We start from the raw sequence: 17,594 nt of genomic DNA on the forward strand, positions 1-17,594 counted from the left end.
GCCTCTGCATTTCTCTATCCATCTTATGTGTGAGTGCTTCTCCACCGTACACTGACTTTTTCTTTCTCCCCTTTTCCAGTTATTCCACGAAGACGGCGAGTGCTGGGTCTACGATGAACCTCTATTAAAGAGGACAGCTTCCCAAAGGCACTGAGAAGATGGCACTCACATACACACACACGCACACGCACACGCACACACACACGCACACACGTATGCAAAACACATCCATATGCACACACACGACACAGAGTCTTTATAAGAACTCTTTTGCACAGCCTTGGAATGACAGACTGATGATTGAATATCTACACAGCTTTGCATTTGACGATAAAACCATACCGAATGAAATCAATGGGAAACATTGAAGGTCTGTAATGAAAATTTGGTAAAAGCCCCTCCCCTCGATTGGCCGCCACCACCGATACTCCCATGTCACTCCACCCCAGCCCACCCCGTCAAAAGACTAAACAAAATGGAGCGTTGGGGAGACAGAGGTTTCCACACACCCCTTCTCTTGGACTCCACAATCAAGACTGTCACCAGTTCTGTTTTTCGACAAACACAACGGCGTTCTACATCTCAGGGAACCTGGTGACTGAGGAAGGAAAGCTGCGGTCCCCTCCGATCATCTGACGGCCTTATGTGACGATGGAAGGGAAGGAATCGGCGAGGGGGGAAATAACGTCTCGGCTTCCTAACTAGTTACAGCTGTTGTTTATATATAGATATACATATGGTGGATATATAAATATAAATATATATATATTCTTTTTTTATTTTATTTGACCTCTGTTTATTTTTTCATTCTGGCAATAGTTTCAAATGTTTTGAGAATATGAACATGATGGCTTCACATTATTAAGTAGTCATTCCATTTCCATTTTGTTCCCATTTGAGATCTAACAATGCCTCTGTCACCTATCCGAAGCTTCACCATCCGTTTGCTCCCAGAAGCGAGCCCTACATAGGCAGTAGAAATGACACATATTTAGACTGAGAGACTTGTGTTAGATATGTTAAATATAAGCAATATAGAACAGTTTTCACAATTTGGCCGTCATCTCTCTACACAACATTTAGAGATCAGGCTTCATGGACTGGGCCCTTAAGGTCTTTGCAATACGATGATGGGCACGAGTCGGGAAGCGTTCCTGTTTCCCCGTTAAGGCATTTATGAACAAAAGAATGTTTACATGTTTTTGTGTTTTCCAATCATTGTACAACTAAGAGATGCATTTTGGGAAGGATTCTCAAGACTTTGTCTTGCTCTGCTCACCCCCCCCAAAAAAAAGACAGATGCGAATCTCGACCTTGGGCGAATCTCACCCTTGTGTTTTTGGAGGGCAGGGCGAGAGGGACCAATGGTATATTTCGGAAACACTTTTTCATAGAGGACTACCAGAGTCCAAACTGTACCCTGTCCTGTAAACCTATGCTATGTTTTTATAAACAAGGAACACGTACAAGTCAAAAAATACCTTACTGTACAGTTCTTCCTTCTCTCCAATAAGTCCATGTACAAGATATAGTTACAAATCAAACCCTTGCCGGAATGACTTGTAATTATTGATATGTCAGGAGAAATGTATTTTATCAGTCATCTTTCATATACATTTGGCCGATATTAACAGGTTAATACAATAAAATTTAAACATGAAAAATGTCTTTGGGCCTTATGAAGGGATGCATGAAGAATTCTCAAAATGTTCACTCTACCAAATTGCACCAGTTTCCTTTCCCCCTGAACACTTTTGAACGTTCCCTTTAGAATAACAAAATAAAATTTGCTGAGCCTAACCAAACCAAGAGCCATGTTTATTTCTCCATTCCATGTCTTTGTAAATTTCAATTCAATTGAGGCCTTGTTATCCATTTCAGTATCACTCAGCATTGCTTAATAGAAGGCAATCAAAACAAATGTATTTTTTATTTCATTCTGATCATAACGATTGATTGTGTCAGATTTTCATGTTTATTTATGCATATTAAATCTCCATTAGTTTACTCCTGAAAGTTTTTGCAGTAATTATTTTCAAAGGTGTAACAGCGGATAATGTTATCAAAATGTTAAGCCACTATGTAATGAGAGTATAAGACTATTATTAGATTTTAAAATAAAAGTTGGTTCATTGATTCTGGTCATATGACGGGTCATTTTGTGGGTGTGAAGAGTTTTGAGTGAGAAAGAGAATATAAATAAAACCAAGCTAACCAAGACAAATGATTAATATATTTATTTATAAATCCAATGTGTTTATCTGATTGTCTTGGGCTTTGATGGCTGGACTGAGGAGACAGTGATTAGAAGATGAGTATTTATTAAGTACTGGTACAACACTTTAAGAGCATGTACCAGGGGTCTGTTCCGGGAGAGAGCCAGAGAGGGGGGTGAAAGAGAGAAGGAGGTGGAGAGAGGAAGGGGAGAGCGAGAGAAAGATCTCTGGGGCCCCGGCTGGTTTTACAGTCTCTGTGGTGACCTCCACCGGCAGATACGACAAAAGGTGTAAAGGCTGAACATTGCTTTGTGACACAGGTTTGACGTTTCAACAAAGATACGACGAGACTAAATAACGTGAACCTATATGGTCACATGGAAAGTGAAAAGAAATGGGGGTAAATGTGATGATCCATCATTGATAGCAAAAAAAAAATACATCATTGTACATCGGGCTTCACGGTATTCTCAACACTAGGTGTCAAGGTTTGGAGTTGAACTGCAATTGAGGACATTAGTGATGAGCCAGAAAAATGGGAGGCATGAACGAGAATTGAAAGGAAAACGGCAAGAGATTACACTTTGGCTTTGTGATGTGCTTTATTCAAATGACAATTATAATGTGTCAATCTTATTAGATGGTGATATTCCGTTTCACTATGCATCAAGCCTCCCAAATATATATCAATCCATTGTGTACTAGTACATTTCCATTCCAACCCGGCTGCCCTCGCTGCTTGAAGCTGACATCGGCCCTTTCTCAATGTGCGTTCTTGTCTGTACTTGTGTTCTTGTGGACTCAGGGTGCATCGGTGGTGACTTGTGCGGACTTGGGACAGCCGAGTATCCCGGAATGCATCTCGCAGAATGCCCGTCGTCGTCCTCCCGTGCCCGGGAGTCCGTACTCCCGAGTGTGCACTACCAAGTCCGCAGGTCCGGACTTCGCGTACTTGGTATTGAGAAACGGCCATAAATCCACCAACAGGGGGCGCTAGTAAATGACGTGGCGCCCTATTTCTCTACCCAGAGTGCCTTGCGACACGCTATAAATGGGTCCTCCGCCCGCCATCCTGTCTCATTGTCACTGCGCTGGTAAGTGTGAGCGTCGCCCTCTCATAGAAGCAGTTTAAAGCCTGCTTCACTTTAGCAACACTTTTTCTTTATCTTACGTTTCCGTACTAGGAGAGGTACTAGTGCGTTGATTTAATCCTCGACGGAAGCTAGAAATGATCTTTCAGCCTGGCTGGGTCTGGCTTCAGGCCGCGCACGTGTCTGCGCTAGCTGCGAAGCGTGCCCGCAGTACTCGTAACGGCTTCCAGGTTTATATGTGACGTTTTTATTTACATCTCACGCGTAATGATGAACAAATGTTGGTAGGGACATCTGATTAGCGTTGAGGAAACGCCAACCTTTCTGATTGCGTGAGATCGACCCCCGATGTCCATAACGACTGGCTACATCAAACATGGGAGTGTATTTCTGATTCGTCTCTGTTGCCCTCAGGACGGTCAGTGGCTCAGCAGTGACGATGGCGCTGATCATCGGGTAAGAAGCCCTCAATGGCCGCTTTAACCTATTCGCCGGGGCCGATGTTTTCATAAGGATTGTGGACAGAAGTGAAGAAAGTTTCTGAAAACATTTTACGGAAGCTTTTAGGAATATGTTCCATGAATGGGAGGTTTGTCTGACCATCTTTTCTGTTTCCTTAGGTTGACGATGCGGTCACAGAGTTATGAGTGCCAACGCGTGTTTCCATGGGTGATTGTTTTTTTTTTGTATTACAAATAAATGGGCAAACTATTGCAAGTCAATGATTATTCATGTATAAGAGTAGTGGACAGAATGGTTTCTGACAGATTCATCAATGAGACTTGTCTTGGATCTATATTATTTGAATAACTAAGTGTATATACTAAACGTGTGGTTTGTCATTAGGAACTGAAGAAACCAGGGGATGGCTGAGAGGTATTATATATTTAATATTAGTTTATTTTCCTGAGTTAAGATCTGCTGTGCTACTCTGATGACGACTATTTGCTACTCTTGACAAAACTGGATGATGAGTCTGCAACCACCAATTGCATTCTCTGAGGCACAGATTGTATTAAAACTCAAATTCAAACCGGAATGGCTCCATTGTAATCGATACTATTTTTACAGATGCAGGCCAATGGCATTCTAAATCAACCCACCTCAAGCGCCAGGACAGGTACTTGTTCTTTTCACTATGCCAGAATTATGGATGTTAACTGTTGGTGATGACTTTTTGTTTACAAAACAATGGGAATCTCTCTGAAAAAGAATGAAAGAGGCCTTTTGACTGATACAGTGCCAGGCAATATTCTGCCATCCGTCCATTTTCTGCCTTAACTGACTGTAAACACATTTTCAGGTGGCTTTGGTGTTCAACCAGTTCTTGGTGAGTCACAAGCTTATTTTAATGTTCACCACAACTCAATACAATGATGAGCTCATAGTTCAGCGGATTATCAATGAAGAAATGGGGATATTTGTCTTTCGCCCCTATCTGATGTATTGGCCTTGCTGGCACACATGACCCCCGATCTGTAGGAAAGAACTGAACCATTTTTGTTCCATAATCTTCTCAGAGTCTAGACTGGCTGACGCATGGCTCTTCAAAGTGAAGGTGAGTTTTATAGTAAAGCAAAAGTATTGCATAACAGATACAATGATGATATCATAGTTCAGCGGATTATCAATGAAGAAATGGGGATATTTGTCTTTCGCCCCTATCTGACGTATCAAGCGTAACTTACTTACTGTACAAAGTTGCCATCTTCAAAGCCTTACAGTCTTCCTTTCACAACAGGATTTGAGAGCTTGTTCCTTCGTCAGTAATACCAGATGAGTGACTGGTAAGTGCCTGTTCCAAATTATCGTTACACTGTTTTATAACAATCTAATGATGCTACTGAATCAGGTCACTTATAAAAAATGAGGAAACTAAAATTCTGACTTGGATTGATTTGGGAAGAACTAAAACCTAATTGTTGGTTTTCAAGTTATTAAGACTCTTCTCTTGCAGGAAGAGATGCTTTCCGAGGGCCCGTCATGCACAGACGATCGCAGATACATGGTAATTATGTTATGTAAGACTTAGTCATCAAGTAATGGCTGAAAGCTTCCTTGTCAAAATCATAGTTGGGCCTGTGTGATGACAAACTAAAAACTGACACAACCATGGAGTCAGCATAATATTAGCTCTAGCTGACACGGCCTGAATAGAAGATAATGCTGTTGCCTGTTCATATTTAATCTCATGTATAACTTTGTCCACAGATGGGGTCTTCTCAGGGCCCTTTCAACTCATAAAGGTGAGGAAGTTCCCATACCTTAAATTGTTGGCCTTTCTGGGTTCAGTGATGTGTATACAAATGTCTGACCTGAATATTTATGTTGACATTATTCTAACTGAGTAACCTAATGGAACAAAAATATTTGGCTCTTATTTCAAATATAACATGACTTATTTTTCTTTTTTCAGGTAAGACTCATCGAGATGATCAGACACCATTTAGGAAATGTTGTGAAGTAATGGTCCAGTAGTAAACTTCTGTATAAACTGGAATTATAAAGATTAGCTTCTGGACCTGACTTCCCCTACGCAACCTGTGATGAGGATTCTGCCAAATGATTTCTCTGATTATACCCCTACCGTTCCATAATTTACTGAGGTTGTGAGATTTGTACACAATGCATTAGTTGTTTTGTACTGTAAGTCGCTGAAAGTTTCTGTCTTTGTAGGTGGAACTGCTGCTAGGATTGTCCCAGGAGGTTGCTAAAGAGGCTACATTAAAGGCTTTGTCTATGAGCAAGTGGCTTTTACACTTGATGATTTTCTTTGTATTAAACTATTTAAGTCTTTCTACCTGAAGTGTAATCTGTTATGACCTGATATCATTGCTGTTGCATACTGATATTGAATTGTGCTTCATGGAAAGCTCTTCTGTTGTACTCTTCCTTGAATCTATATTTGAATAAACTAAACACTCTGAAGGTTTGCTTATTTTTTTTTTTTTCTTTCCCCCCTTGGGGCTTAGTATAGTAATCCTATTATAATTTACGGAGCACCAAAATACAAAGTCATTGTGGTACTACAGCAGATTATGGGAAGAGGTACTCCCAAATGTCTTGTATTACAGGGAATATTTCTATTGAATTTACCGAAATGACTTGCGCTTTGCTCAATTAGTTTTGAAAATTGCTTAGTCAGGCTAAACTTTTTTTTTTTTGACCCAAGATAATCAAGCGTTTTAGGTGTGATTGGGGAAAAATTAGGAATGTACACATTTGAGTAGGCTGAAGCTCAATCCTGTATAAACTGCTTTGCGGACGGGAATTTGTCTGCTTCCACTGGTCAAATTAAGATATTCCAGTGGGTTATTTATCATGTTTATATGCAGTGTAATGTCTTGACCCGGTTTAAAATATATATAATACACATTCAGAGGCTGAAACACCGATCAGACATGGGTTTGCGGGCAAGTGTCCTTGAACATTCTTTTTACACTACCCCGGATATCCCTACGCGTTGCCGTGACATCGGCTGGACGTCACGGCCCCGCCCAGCGGTAGACCCCGAATGGCACCGGGAAGCCTCTCCGTATCATCCAGCCTTTCTCTCACCACGGCAACACAACCGCATCGCCAATGATTTTCGTCTCGCTCGCTCCGTTCCTGTGGGCCGTGTCGGCGAAGGCGCATTTCTTTCAGTTTGACAGCCTCTCCAACGCCTCCACCTATTATTTCAATTACATTTATTGCAATATATGGGAAGGGGAGTGTCAGCCCAACCAGGACGATGCTGCCCAGCAAGGTAAGGAACGCGTTATTAGTATTAGTATGGATTGATATTTTATTTATGCCAGAGGGAAACTGCATTGTCTCAACAGCTCAAAAGCGAAACTAGCAAAATTAAAAAACCTGAAAAAGATTTTTTTTTTTTTTTTTACCGCGATATATGGAAAAGATGGAGCACATACAATAACCCTAACAGTTAACTATCCAATAAAAATATGGCAATATACATTAAACCTAATGATAAATTACGAATATAACATACAAAAACCGAAAAAGACCTAAAACATTAAAGGTCATGTCCAAAAATTAAATATCTGGTTCTATGTAATGTGTGCACCAGAAGGATGAACCTAAGATATGAATGCTGATGTACAATCAACCTGACATTAAATATGTATTGGTGAATGAATGCTCAGCAATTTAGCACAACACAGTGGCAATTCAGACCCATTGCACCCTTTATTATTAAAAGAAAATCACGAATTCCTTTTTTTATTTTTATTTTTTAGCTTGATCAGAGAATTGTTTCTGTAATTATACACAGCCCTGGATAACAAATCTCTCAAATCTTTCTCTCCACAGTTCCTACGAGGGACCTTTGGGAAGGATTTCCCCAAGACTACATCAACCTGCTGCACCAGTGGTATTGTAGCCTGGGCCAGTGCTGTGACTCCGGGGACTGCAGGATAACTAATAATATCACAGGTAACAAAATCCCACTGTCAAACTTCAAAGCAACGACCACCTCAGATTTAATGCAAAGGGTGCTGAATGCTGCCATTTACACAGATTATTCATATAATTAATTATAAATAAATAAATGAAATAAAATAAAAAAATTCCCATAAGTGCAGGGAAGATTTCTTTGAGAGCCTCACTCAATTTAATTTGTGAAACAATTATAGTTAAGAGTTCTGTTAAGAGTTTTGTGTGAGTGCATTATTGTGCAGGTGTAAACCACAGGACTGTGCTGTGGGGTAAATGCGTATTATAATACTTTCGCCGATTGTAATTATACGCATGTGTAGAATGAATAAGATTGTAGTTATACATTTAAAAAAAGGAAAGCATTTTATAGAGTTATTTATTTGGCACCACCATTTAGATGCTCTTTATTCACTCTTTCTTATTAATTTTCAAGGTCTGGCCAGGGATCTTCAGCTGAAGCTCCACGGCCAGCACCTGACCCAGTCTGTGGTTCTGAAGGCCGTCCAGGGTTTCATTAACAACCCAGAGTCCAACAAGCCTCTCACGCTCTCCTTCCATGGCTGGTCTGGCACTGGCAAGAACTTCGTGGCCCGCATCGTGGCTGATAACCTGTATCGGGACGGGGTTAAGAGCGAGTGCGTCCGCCTGTTCATCGCCCCCTTCCACTTCCCTCATGCCAGGCTGGTGGACACGTACAAGGTGAGATGAGCCCGTTTGGCACCGGCATGGACATTGATAGTACCTTTGGTCTTGCTTGAATACATGTTTCAAAGCAAACACTGGTGCACCAGCATCCACGCAAAACGAGCTTGCCTTTTGCACTCGGGCCTGCATCCAAATAGATTATGCAGACTGCAATCTGGCCCATCTAAATACATTTTTACACAATCGCAGGTCTGGGTTTGAAAGAGGTGATGACATTGGCCTATTTCACAACCTTATCTAGATTTGCCAAATAAGGATTTGGGGTTTTGAGCCAAACTGGATAGAACTCTGCAAACCTGCGAGAAGATTCTGTGGTCAAAAGCAGCTGGAACCTTTCTTTTTTCATGACCCCCCCAGGGTTCCCACCAGTTCCATCAGTCCTCCCAGTCAAAAAGTCGTTTTTGTCACCTGAACCTTGTCTCTATTGCTCTGTGGACTTTACTTTATTTCCTCTTTTTACTTTAATTTAAGCTACAGAGCAAACAGCAATAGTGCATCTAAAAGTTCACAATAAGTCTACACATCGATCTCCACCCGATTGGAGACATTTGCGCTTAAAAAAAAACCCTGGCTCTCCATCTCCTGCAGGGCCAGTTGAGGGAGGCCATCCGGGACATGGTGCTACGTTGCCCTCAGACGCTCTTCATCTTCGACGAGGCGGAGAAGCTCCACCCGGGCCTCATCGACGCCATCAAGCCATACATGGATCACTATGACAATGTAGACGGGGTCAGCTACCGCAGAGCCATCTTCCTCTTCCTCAGGTGAGCGTAGAGCGTTTGTCTCCCTCCTCCTGCTCCCTTACAGTGCGGCTTGAATCAAACGCTTGATTGTCATTTGAAAGTGTTGAAAAGACCTACATTACTATTCCGAGGGATACCTTCAGTTATTTAGGAGGTGAACGCAGATATTTGACAGTGGTCATTACCTTTTGTTCCCTCTGCAGTAATATAGGTGGAGTGACGATAAATGACGTAGCGCTGGACTTTTGGCATTCTGGTCAGAACCGGGAGGACATTGGGATGGAAGACCTGGAGCATCGGTTAAGAGCGGAAGCCATGGAGTCTCACGGTAAAAAGCATGATTGTGAACTGTATATATATGTATATAGAAAAATACGATTATAAAAAATACATGAATGCCTGCTGCAGTGGACTGGACGGGCAAAACAGAATTATAGTTGTGAATGTATTGCCGAAAATATCGCTCACATTATTTAATTCTCAAATGATCGCTCGTCTATTTTTCTCTGTCAGTGTTGTATTACAATTCCAACAAAAGCAGTACTGATTCAGAGAGTACAGCGGCCTTCCCGTGTGAATGTGTTGTTTTATCAGGTGGCTTCGCTCAGAGCGAGCTCATGTCCGGTCACCTCATCGACTTCTTCGTGCCGTTCCTGCCCTTGGAGTATCGTCACGTCAAGCTCTGCGCGCGGGACGCATACGCCGCGCGAGGCCTGGAGCCCGACGAGGGCACGCTGGACGAGGTGGCCAAGGCCATGCTCTACGTCCCCAAAGAGGAGCGGCTGTTCTCGGCGCAGGGCTGCAAGTCCATTCCCCAGAGGATCAACTTCTTTCTCCCGTAGCCAGCCGGCGGGGCAGGAAGTTCTCCTGTTTTAGGGAAAGGCAGCGTGTCCCGTCCTGCAGACACAGACAATGCAGCGGGGAAGGGGGTCGCCATGTGCTGAGGGGCAGCTTGACCACTCCACTGCCCGAGTTCAACCCACACACTGCCGAGATGGGGGGCTGCCGCTTACGGTACTAATAACTGTGCCTTTTTTAAAAATCCCGGCCAATCAGGAAACAGCGAGACATGCAGAGTCATTTTAATAATATCACACTGTTTATTTCCTCTCACCCTGCTCAAAGATGAAGATGCACTATTTCAATGTTTAATTTATCTAATTGGGGTAAAAAAAGTCGTGTTTTGGTCATTGCATGCTGTACATCGTGGCTTTGACATCGATTATTTCTGTATTTTTATTTGAGCGTATTTATCTCTACAAATACTTTTTATTGTTACATTGCATCACTTGCACTTCTGTTGAATTGTGTGAAGTAGATGAGATCAATTGCTGAATACATTGAAAGAACTGGGGTATGTGTGCAACTTGGCAAAGTCATGGAAAATATGTGATGTTACTGGAATCATTTGTGTGCGAAAAAAAAAAATGCACTAGACGTGCGAAAAGGAACGAGTCCGTTTCAAGAATTGAAGTTCTATGATTAGTTTGTATTCCATGTGTAAGTTCGATCACACCATGCGGTGAAGAACAGGCTACCTTCTTTCAGGTTGTAGTGTATTAGGCGTAGCTACGACCCAATAAAACGCATTCCAGCGTCCTGGAACCCGCTGTAGAAATTAACCCCTGCTTACCTGCTGCCCGCATCCTGCGGATGGTGCCGCTCGGGCGAGACTCCGGCGCGCGCCTCGGCCCCACCTTGCTCCTCCCTCTCCGTCTGACAGGACCGGCCATCCCCGACGTGTCCACGGCTCCTGGTGAACGGTTACGAAGGGGAAGCGGTCGATCCGAACAGGGACACGGCTCCCTGCGCTGAAACCCGTCTCCGGTTCCCAGGTGTGCTCTGGTGACAGTGACGCCCGTGAAGCTAAAGAATGAAAAATCTGCCTCAAAACCTGAACCACTCTGGAATCCTTTTATTCAGTCGAAATGGAACAACTAAATAGAACAAAAAAAAAAATGAAATGGTCAAAACACTTGTTTTGTTATCTTTGAAACCCTTTAACTTGCAGTGGTGGAAGAAGAAGCACTCAGACCTTTTACCTTGAGTCAAAGTAGAAATACCCTCACACAAAACGACTTTATTAATTACTTTCCTACACATTCAGAATTGTACTCCAGTAAAAGTATATAGATGCTCTTAAATGTACTTGTCATACTCAGTGCCTTGACATTGATATACGTGCGACTGTCATGCATATTGTTATGACAGTTAATAATAAAATATTACGGCACTGGGCGTAATGCTCGATTCGTTATGAATCGTATCCAGTCCATGATTTTGTACAAACTAAAATAACGTGACTGTTACATTACAGTAAAAAGTATAGACACTTGCTTGCAAATGTAGTGGAGTAAAAGTCGACAGTGTGCTTAACTGAATAGATAAGATATTGAAATAATGTACTTCAACACGGTGACAAATTACTCGCACGTCGTTCCTCGGCGCCACCGTTCATTCGGTGACTGTATCGTACGCAGCGCGTCGCCCTTTTCTGGGGGCGTGTATCGAGCGAACGCGTGGTCTTCTCTGATTAGCCACAGCCATGTGTCAATTACGTTTGGGTCGATTCTACTGGTCAGACGCGGCATCGCTTCCGGGTTGAGCTGACTAATCAGAGGCAGACATCTGTTCCGAGCCGAGAGGAGAACGCCCGCACTGAGACGGCGGCGCCGCAGCCAGTGGCTTTACTTTATATTGGGCGAAAACGCGCGTCCCGCTGTATATTTTGAGTTAGTTTAACATTTTTTTTTTTAATTGAATTGTATTTATTTATTTATTTATTTTTAGTTTGCTAGAATGACAGCGTTGTCGCTGTTTTTTGTGGCCGTATCGGCCGTGTCTGTGGTGGCAGGGTCCACTGTATATTTCCGAGAGCAATTTGAGGATGGGGGTAAGATCCTGCAAGGAATGATAATAATATTCACTTTAGGTTTATAAACAATATATACGGTATCATATATTACGTGCATGCATGTCTACCTCAACAGTTTTAGTGTTGCTTATGAAGCATGTCAGAATGCACGACGTGATTATTGGGCTAAGTACATTTCCATATACAGTACAAGGGGTTGTCTTGGTAAGGGTTGGTGCATTGTTGACCGGACGATTAGCATAAAAAAAAAGCTTGATAGTCTAAAAATGCGAAATAAAAGAAAGAATATCCAAAAAAAATTGAAATAAAACCCAATGAATTTACATTTCAGATGCAAGGGCAAATGAAGATAGATAAGGAGCTTGTGGACCCTTTTGAATTAATATTCAGCTTATTGTGACGTATAAAGTGTTGTTCTTTTTTTTTTTTTTTTTTTGGAGATGCCTGGGAGAGCCGCTGGGTGGAATCCAAACATAAATCAGATTATGGCAAGCTCGTCTTGGCGGCAGGAAAGTTCTATGGTGACGCAGAGAAAGACAAAGGTAAGGGTGAATACTTAAAATGGTGTGTGTGTGTGTGTGTGTGTGTGTGTGTGCGCGCGCGTTTTGAGTAAAACATTACTAGGTCCCCTTTGATTTTTTTTCTATTTTGATGTATTTTTATTTTTTGCGGAAATTCGACACAGTCAGGTTTCTCTATTCTAACATTATTTCTCTATTCCAGGGCTTCAAACCAGCCAGGATGCCCGGTTCTACTCCATGTCATCACGGTTTGAAGACGTCAGCAATCAGGGCCAGCCGCTCGTCATCCAGTTCACTGTGAAGCATGAGCAGAGCATCGACTGTGGCGGAGGCTACATCAAGCTGTTCCCATCTGGCCTCAACCAGGAAGACATGCACGGAGACTCCAACTACAACATCATGTTTGGTCAGTGGACCTTATTGTCTTATATAGCTGGTGTTAAATTAGGGATCAGTGTTTCAATGCTTTAGGGTTGAAAGTAAAAAGCAATCATCAAGATTCAGATTCATCTTCATCAGATTCTGTGTTTAATTGTATGTGTGTTTCCATTCCAATGTTAGGTCCTGACATTTGTGGCCCTGGTACGAAGAAGGTTCACGTGATCTTTAACTACAAAGGCAAGAACCATCTGATCAACAAGGACGTCCGGTGCAAGGTGTGAGAAGCACCACATGGTTGTTAATTCACCAAGATTGCGACTCAATTCAAGATTAGAAAAATTCCTGTTTGAATGGAATGAAAAATCCTTTAATTTGTTTTATTCTTTCACTTCATAATTGAAAATGTCTTTCCGGTTATAAACGTCCAGTTTCAATGTGCAAAAGCAGGAATTATATGCTCATTACATGCTAACTATTGCACATTTAGAAATTAACTAAAATATGTTTTGCATATAGTTAATTTGGTTATATCTCACAGGATGACGAGTACACTCACTTGTACACTCTGGTTGTCAACCCTGACAACACGTACGAGGTGAAGATCGACAATAAGAAAGTGGAGTCTGGCAGTTTGGAGGACGATTGGGATTTCCTGCCTTCCAAGAAAATCAAGGATCCTGAGGCCAAGAAGCTGGACGACTGGGACGAACGGGAGAAGATCCCTGACCCCGACGATAAGAAACCTGAGGTTGGTTATCGAAACCATAAAGTTTCTTCTTTTTCCATTGACTTCCATTCAGACAGAGGTTTCCTGAAGCAGTGCCTAGTGGCCATTAGCTGGACTACAGTTTAAGCCACTTCGGCATTGTCTTCAACACTTGGCCATAATGGCTGCCATGTGGCCTAACATATGTCCCATATTTCTTTATTGCTCTCTGTCAGGACTGGGATAAACCTGAAAACATCCCAGATCCCGATGCGAAGAAGCCTGATGACTGGGACGATGAGATGGATGGAGAGTGGGAGCCGCCCATGGTCACCAACCCTGACTACAAGGTAAAGCAGGTTTCATTACATGGTCCTGACACCAGCACTTAGCAGGAATTCACAATTCAGGCCTCAATTACAAGAATCATAATTGTACTTTATTAGTACTGAGTTGAACAATATTAATGTCCATTACCATAGAATCGCAACTTGGAATCTAGTTTCTCTATATTTGGCCTCTTTTTGCTCACATAGAATTGAAAGTTAGTAATGCAGCTGTTTGTCAAACAATTTATTTCCCATCACCCACTTCCTAATTGCTTGCAACAGATAATCAGATCTACTGGTATTACCTTTTTAATATGAATGAATGCTTTGTGTGTGAATTTGCTTTCAACAGGGTGAGTGGAAACCAAGAGAAATTGACAACCCTGATTTCAAGGGCAAGTGGGTCCACCCTGAGATTGACAACCCAGAGTACACGGCCGACCCAGAAATCTACAAATACGAGAGCATTGGGGTGATCGGACTCGACCTGTGGCAGGTAATACGGGCTACTGATCACTTGCTGGCCAAAAACATTATGTCCATTAAGAAAGACATTATATTTAGTATTAAAATAATGATAATTGCATGTCTGATATTATATTCAGGTTACGGCAATATAATTATTATTTTGGTTAATAAAATAGATATGGTGATGGAGATATTGAGAATATGCTTGTATTGATTCAAACTTGTCTTTTTTTGGTATAAAGCGTATCACAAAAAAATAGAGTAATTTTCCTTCTCCTGATGCAGGTGAAGTCTGGTACAATCTTTGACAATTTCCTCATCACCAACGACCCAAAACTGGCTGAGGAAGTAGGCGCTGAGACGTGGGGTCAGACTAAGGTGGGTGTATGGCCTCCAACTCCACCCAATCGCTTAAACCCTTTTTATTTGTTATAACACATTATGTTTGTATAAGTGTTTGGTTTTTTTAATCTTTTTTTTTTCCAGTATCGGTCCGATGTTGTCTTTGCAACAAGTTCATTGAAACCGTTTGTCTTCGCAGGACCCAGAGAAAAAGATGAAGGAGAGCCAGGAGGAGGAGGAGAGGAAGAAGCGTGAGGATGAGGACAAGCAGAGGAAAGATGAGGCAAAGGAAGGGGAGGAGGGGGAGGAAGAAAAGGAGGAGGAGGTGGATGATGATGATGAAGACGAGGAGGAAGAGGAGGAGGAAGAAGAAGACGACGAAAGGGAGGAGGACGAGGAGGACGAGGACGACGGCACAGATTCTCAACTCAAGGATGAGTTATAAGCTCCAGGGCAGGAACTTTGACATCAGAGTAAGGCTGAAACATGAAACAGGGCTGGAGACCCTGTTTGGATATTGGGGGGTGGGGGGCTGTAGGACTTTTATTTTGTTTACTGGACACCACAGTAGGTTGGGGGGTGAGGGGTTGGATTGTTGAGTTAAGTCATTGTTGTAATTGATCCGCGAGATGGTGACACTAACGCAAAGAAGGAAGGAAAGGTATCGTGGAGATCATCCAGATGAATCCAGATAAGAATAAAAAACAAGTAAATAGCCCATTAAAGCTGTTTCTCCCAATATAATGCAACAGGATGTAAAGCAAACCTAAAAAAATCACGTTCTGGACAATGTTGAAACTCTTACGTAGTAGCTTGTCTTGACTGCATTACTACAGGAGGTGTTATGGTTTGGTTGTGACCCTTACCATGACATGTCGTTTTGTTTTACCTCATGTGTTTCCTGTGTTTTTTGTTTTTATATGTCGTGTTTCTGTTGTTTTGAAATATGGTGTGTTCAGTTCGCCACTCAGACCTAAAAGTCATGTGCATTAAGGCGGCATAGTACCACACCCAGACTCAGGCCAATGAAAAAAAGCTCCACAAAATGAAAATCGCACTGGGGCGGGAGTAAATTCGGATATAATTTTATTTGTGATGTAAGGTTAAAAAAAACAAAAAACTGACGTTGCTCATAAGATAGTGAAACTCCTTGAGCTGGAGTCTTGTGTATAGTCTTATTCAGTATACTGGAGGAATTTTCTTGTCATGAAGATAGATTTCTACATAAACAATATATTTTCTGTAGTTTTTGTGATTTATTTTTTTGCTTTATTTTTTTTATTTTCCCTCGTCAAGCGTTTAATTTTATCTGTTAACGTTGGTGTTAACGTGTTTTCCTCTTGGAGGTCATCAAGTTCTTGTTTGTTATCGTCTGCCTCATTTCCCTACTGCTGTACCCTCACACCCCGTCACTAACTGAACGCTAGTCCTTTTGTAGAAGACAAATTTTGTACTAATTCTGGTCATGAAAGTGGGAGTATGTATTATTTTCTTGTGTCAAAAAAGAGGAGCTGTGTCTAATTAATAAAACCAGAAGAAAGTGAGTTCTGAGTGACTTCTCTTTTTTATTTATTAACCTTTGAGTGATTTTTTTTTTTTGCCTGGAGAGCAGTCTAAATGGGATTTTCAGATTACGTATTGGTTAATTTAAAATGATTCCGAGCAATATGATTTAAAGCAATTGGAATGTAAATCACATAAGATGCAGCATGCTTAATATTTATGAATTTCACCTTAGCCATTCATTTTCAGTGTGTCTAACACAGGCCTACTGGGGGCAGGATCTGGACCTTCATCAATCTTGAACCAGGGCTGCCTATGAATCTAGGTTTCTGTCCCATTTAGCTGCAGCTATGGTCCATCATTATCACTAACACATAAGTGATAGAATCAATGTCCACGTTGTCCGTTTCATCTTGCCAACTAGGGCACTGCAAATCAAATATAAGGAAAGCTGATTCAATTTGAGCAAAAGTCCTTAAATACAGAAGATAAAAATGCCATTGTCTGGCCTTAAATGGCATCACACTAAGTTTTTTTGGAAATGATGTGTAAGTAATTCCTATGATTTTGAAATGAAAATTCCTAAATTTTGAATGTTTTCTTGGTGAAATATCAACTATCATATACTGTACATATAATTCAACAGGGGTATCAAACCTTACCTCATAGAAAGCCACAGTAGGAAATTATATATATATATATATATATATATTTATTTATACAGTATATAGTGCATTCAAGTTAAGGCTGTTCATTCGAACATTAATTACAATAATGACAATATAATAGAAAAGGATAATCAAAAGTGAGCACATTAAACAGCACAACAGTAAACATAGTAAAGACAAATAAAATACACTAAAGTAAACCAGACATTACACAGGGCACATAACATACTGATAAGAATATACAGCGTATCCTGAGTGAGATCTTTACTATACTGTACACTTCTAAATATATATTTTGATAGATAACTAAATAACAAAATACACAAATAAATAATCAAACAAATAAATAAATACAGTATATATATAATTTTTTTATTTATTAAAAAAAATATAATAATTTTATTAAAATTGTATTAACAGTATTAATGTAATTTTTTTCTTGTTATATTATTATTATTATTATTATTATTACTATTATTAGTCTTATAATAATTATTATTATTGTTATTTTATATTTCTAAATATATTTTAATGCATTTATTTGATAATATTCCCAAATAGAAGTAATAAAAATGTTGCCCCCTCGAGCCGGACTCCAGTCCCAGC

The 17,594-nt window shown here is 41.0% G+C and overlaps 3 protein-coding genes and 1 long non-coding RNA gene across 7 annotated transcripts in view; all 4 read left to right on the forward strand.

The window, feature by feature from the left end:
* osbpl9 (oxysterol binding protein-like 9) overlaps positions 1-2,117 on the forward strand; it is a gene marked incomplete at its 5' end in the record, with an annotated part of 39,610 nt that extends 37,493 nt beyond the window's left edge. For all 3 annotated transcript variants that reach the window (XM_080017996.1, XM_080017997.1, XM_080017998.1), the window contains one exon: positions 80-2,117. In XM_080017996.1, the coding sequence (XP_079874122.1) occupies positions 80-154 (75 nt within the window). In that variant the 3' untranslated portion in view covers positions 155-2,117. The remainder of the gene's footprint in view (positions 1-79) is intronic.
* Positions 2,118-3,322: 1,205 nt separating this feature from the next.
* Positions 3,323-6,235, forward strand: LOC307243317. Of its 2 annotated transcripts, none has more exons than XR_013844618.1 (10): positions 3,323-3,763; positions 3,928-3,976; positions 4,154-4,183; positions 4,379-4,427; positions 4,611-4,637; positions 4,828-4,865; positions 5,049-5,094; positions 5,265-5,315; positions 5,519-5,553; positions 5,724-6,235. It is a non-coding gene; the product is annotated as an uncharacterized lncRNA (long non-coding RNA). The 2 variants fall into 2 exon arrangements; XR_013844619.1 differs by having other exon boundaries at positions 5,984-6,235.
* Positions 6,236-6,889: 654 nt separating this feature from the next.
* tor3a (torsin family 3, member A) lies at positions 6,890-10,077 on the forward strand (the record flags this gene model as incomplete). The annotated part of the gene is made up of 6 exons (XM_080018036.1): positions 6,890-7,055; positions 7,622-7,744; positions 8,181-8,446; positions 9,041-9,216; positions 9,399-9,523; positions 9,790-10,077. 6 exons carry the CDS (start codon positions 6,890-6,892, stop codon positions 10,035-10,037), a joined length of 1,104 nt encoding a protein of 367 aa, XP_079874162.1. The 3' UTR covers positions 10,038-10,077.
* Positions 10,078-11,847: 1,770 nt separating this feature from the next.
* On the forward strand, positions 11,848-15,320 carry calr (calreticulin). The gene is made up of 9 exons (XM_080018024.1): positions 11,848-12,088; positions 12,511-12,612; positions 12,794-12,997; positions 13,153-13,247; positions 13,511-13,720; positions 13,915-14,028; positions 14,360-14,503; positions 14,761-14,853; positions 15,017-15,320. The coding sequence occupies exons 1-9, from the start codon at positions 11,995-11,997 to the stop codon at positions 15,260-15,262; spliced, it is 1,302 nt and encodes a 433-aa protein (XP_079874150.1). The 5' UTR covers positions 11,848-11,994; the 3' UTR covers positions 15,263-15,320.
* The last annotated feature ends 2,274 nt before the right edge of the window (positions 15,321-17,594 follow it).

This window comes from Zeus faber (assembly GCF_960531495.2).
Source record: "Zeus faber genome assembly, chromosome: 1".
NCBI classification, from domain to species: domain Eukaryota; kingdom Metazoa; phylum Chordata; class Actinopteri; order Zeiformes; family Zeidae; genus Zeus; species Zeus faber.

What these genes read in the sequence shown, in the direction of transcription:
- calr (XM_080018024.1), top strand. Translation starts at nt 11,995, where the DNA reads ATGACAGCGTTGTCGCTGTTTTTTGTGGCCGTATCGGCCGTGTCTGTG. An exon ending in AGAGCAATTTGAGGATGGGG is followed by an intron (nt 12,089 to 12,510) that starts GTAAGATCCTGC and finishes TTTTTTTTGGAG; the next exon opens with ATGCCTGGGAGAGCCGCTGG. An exon ending in CAACTACAACATCATGTTTG is followed by an intron (nt 12,998 to 13,152) that starts GTCAGTGGACCT and finishes TTCCAATGTTAG; the next exon opens with GTCCTGACATTTGTGGCCCT.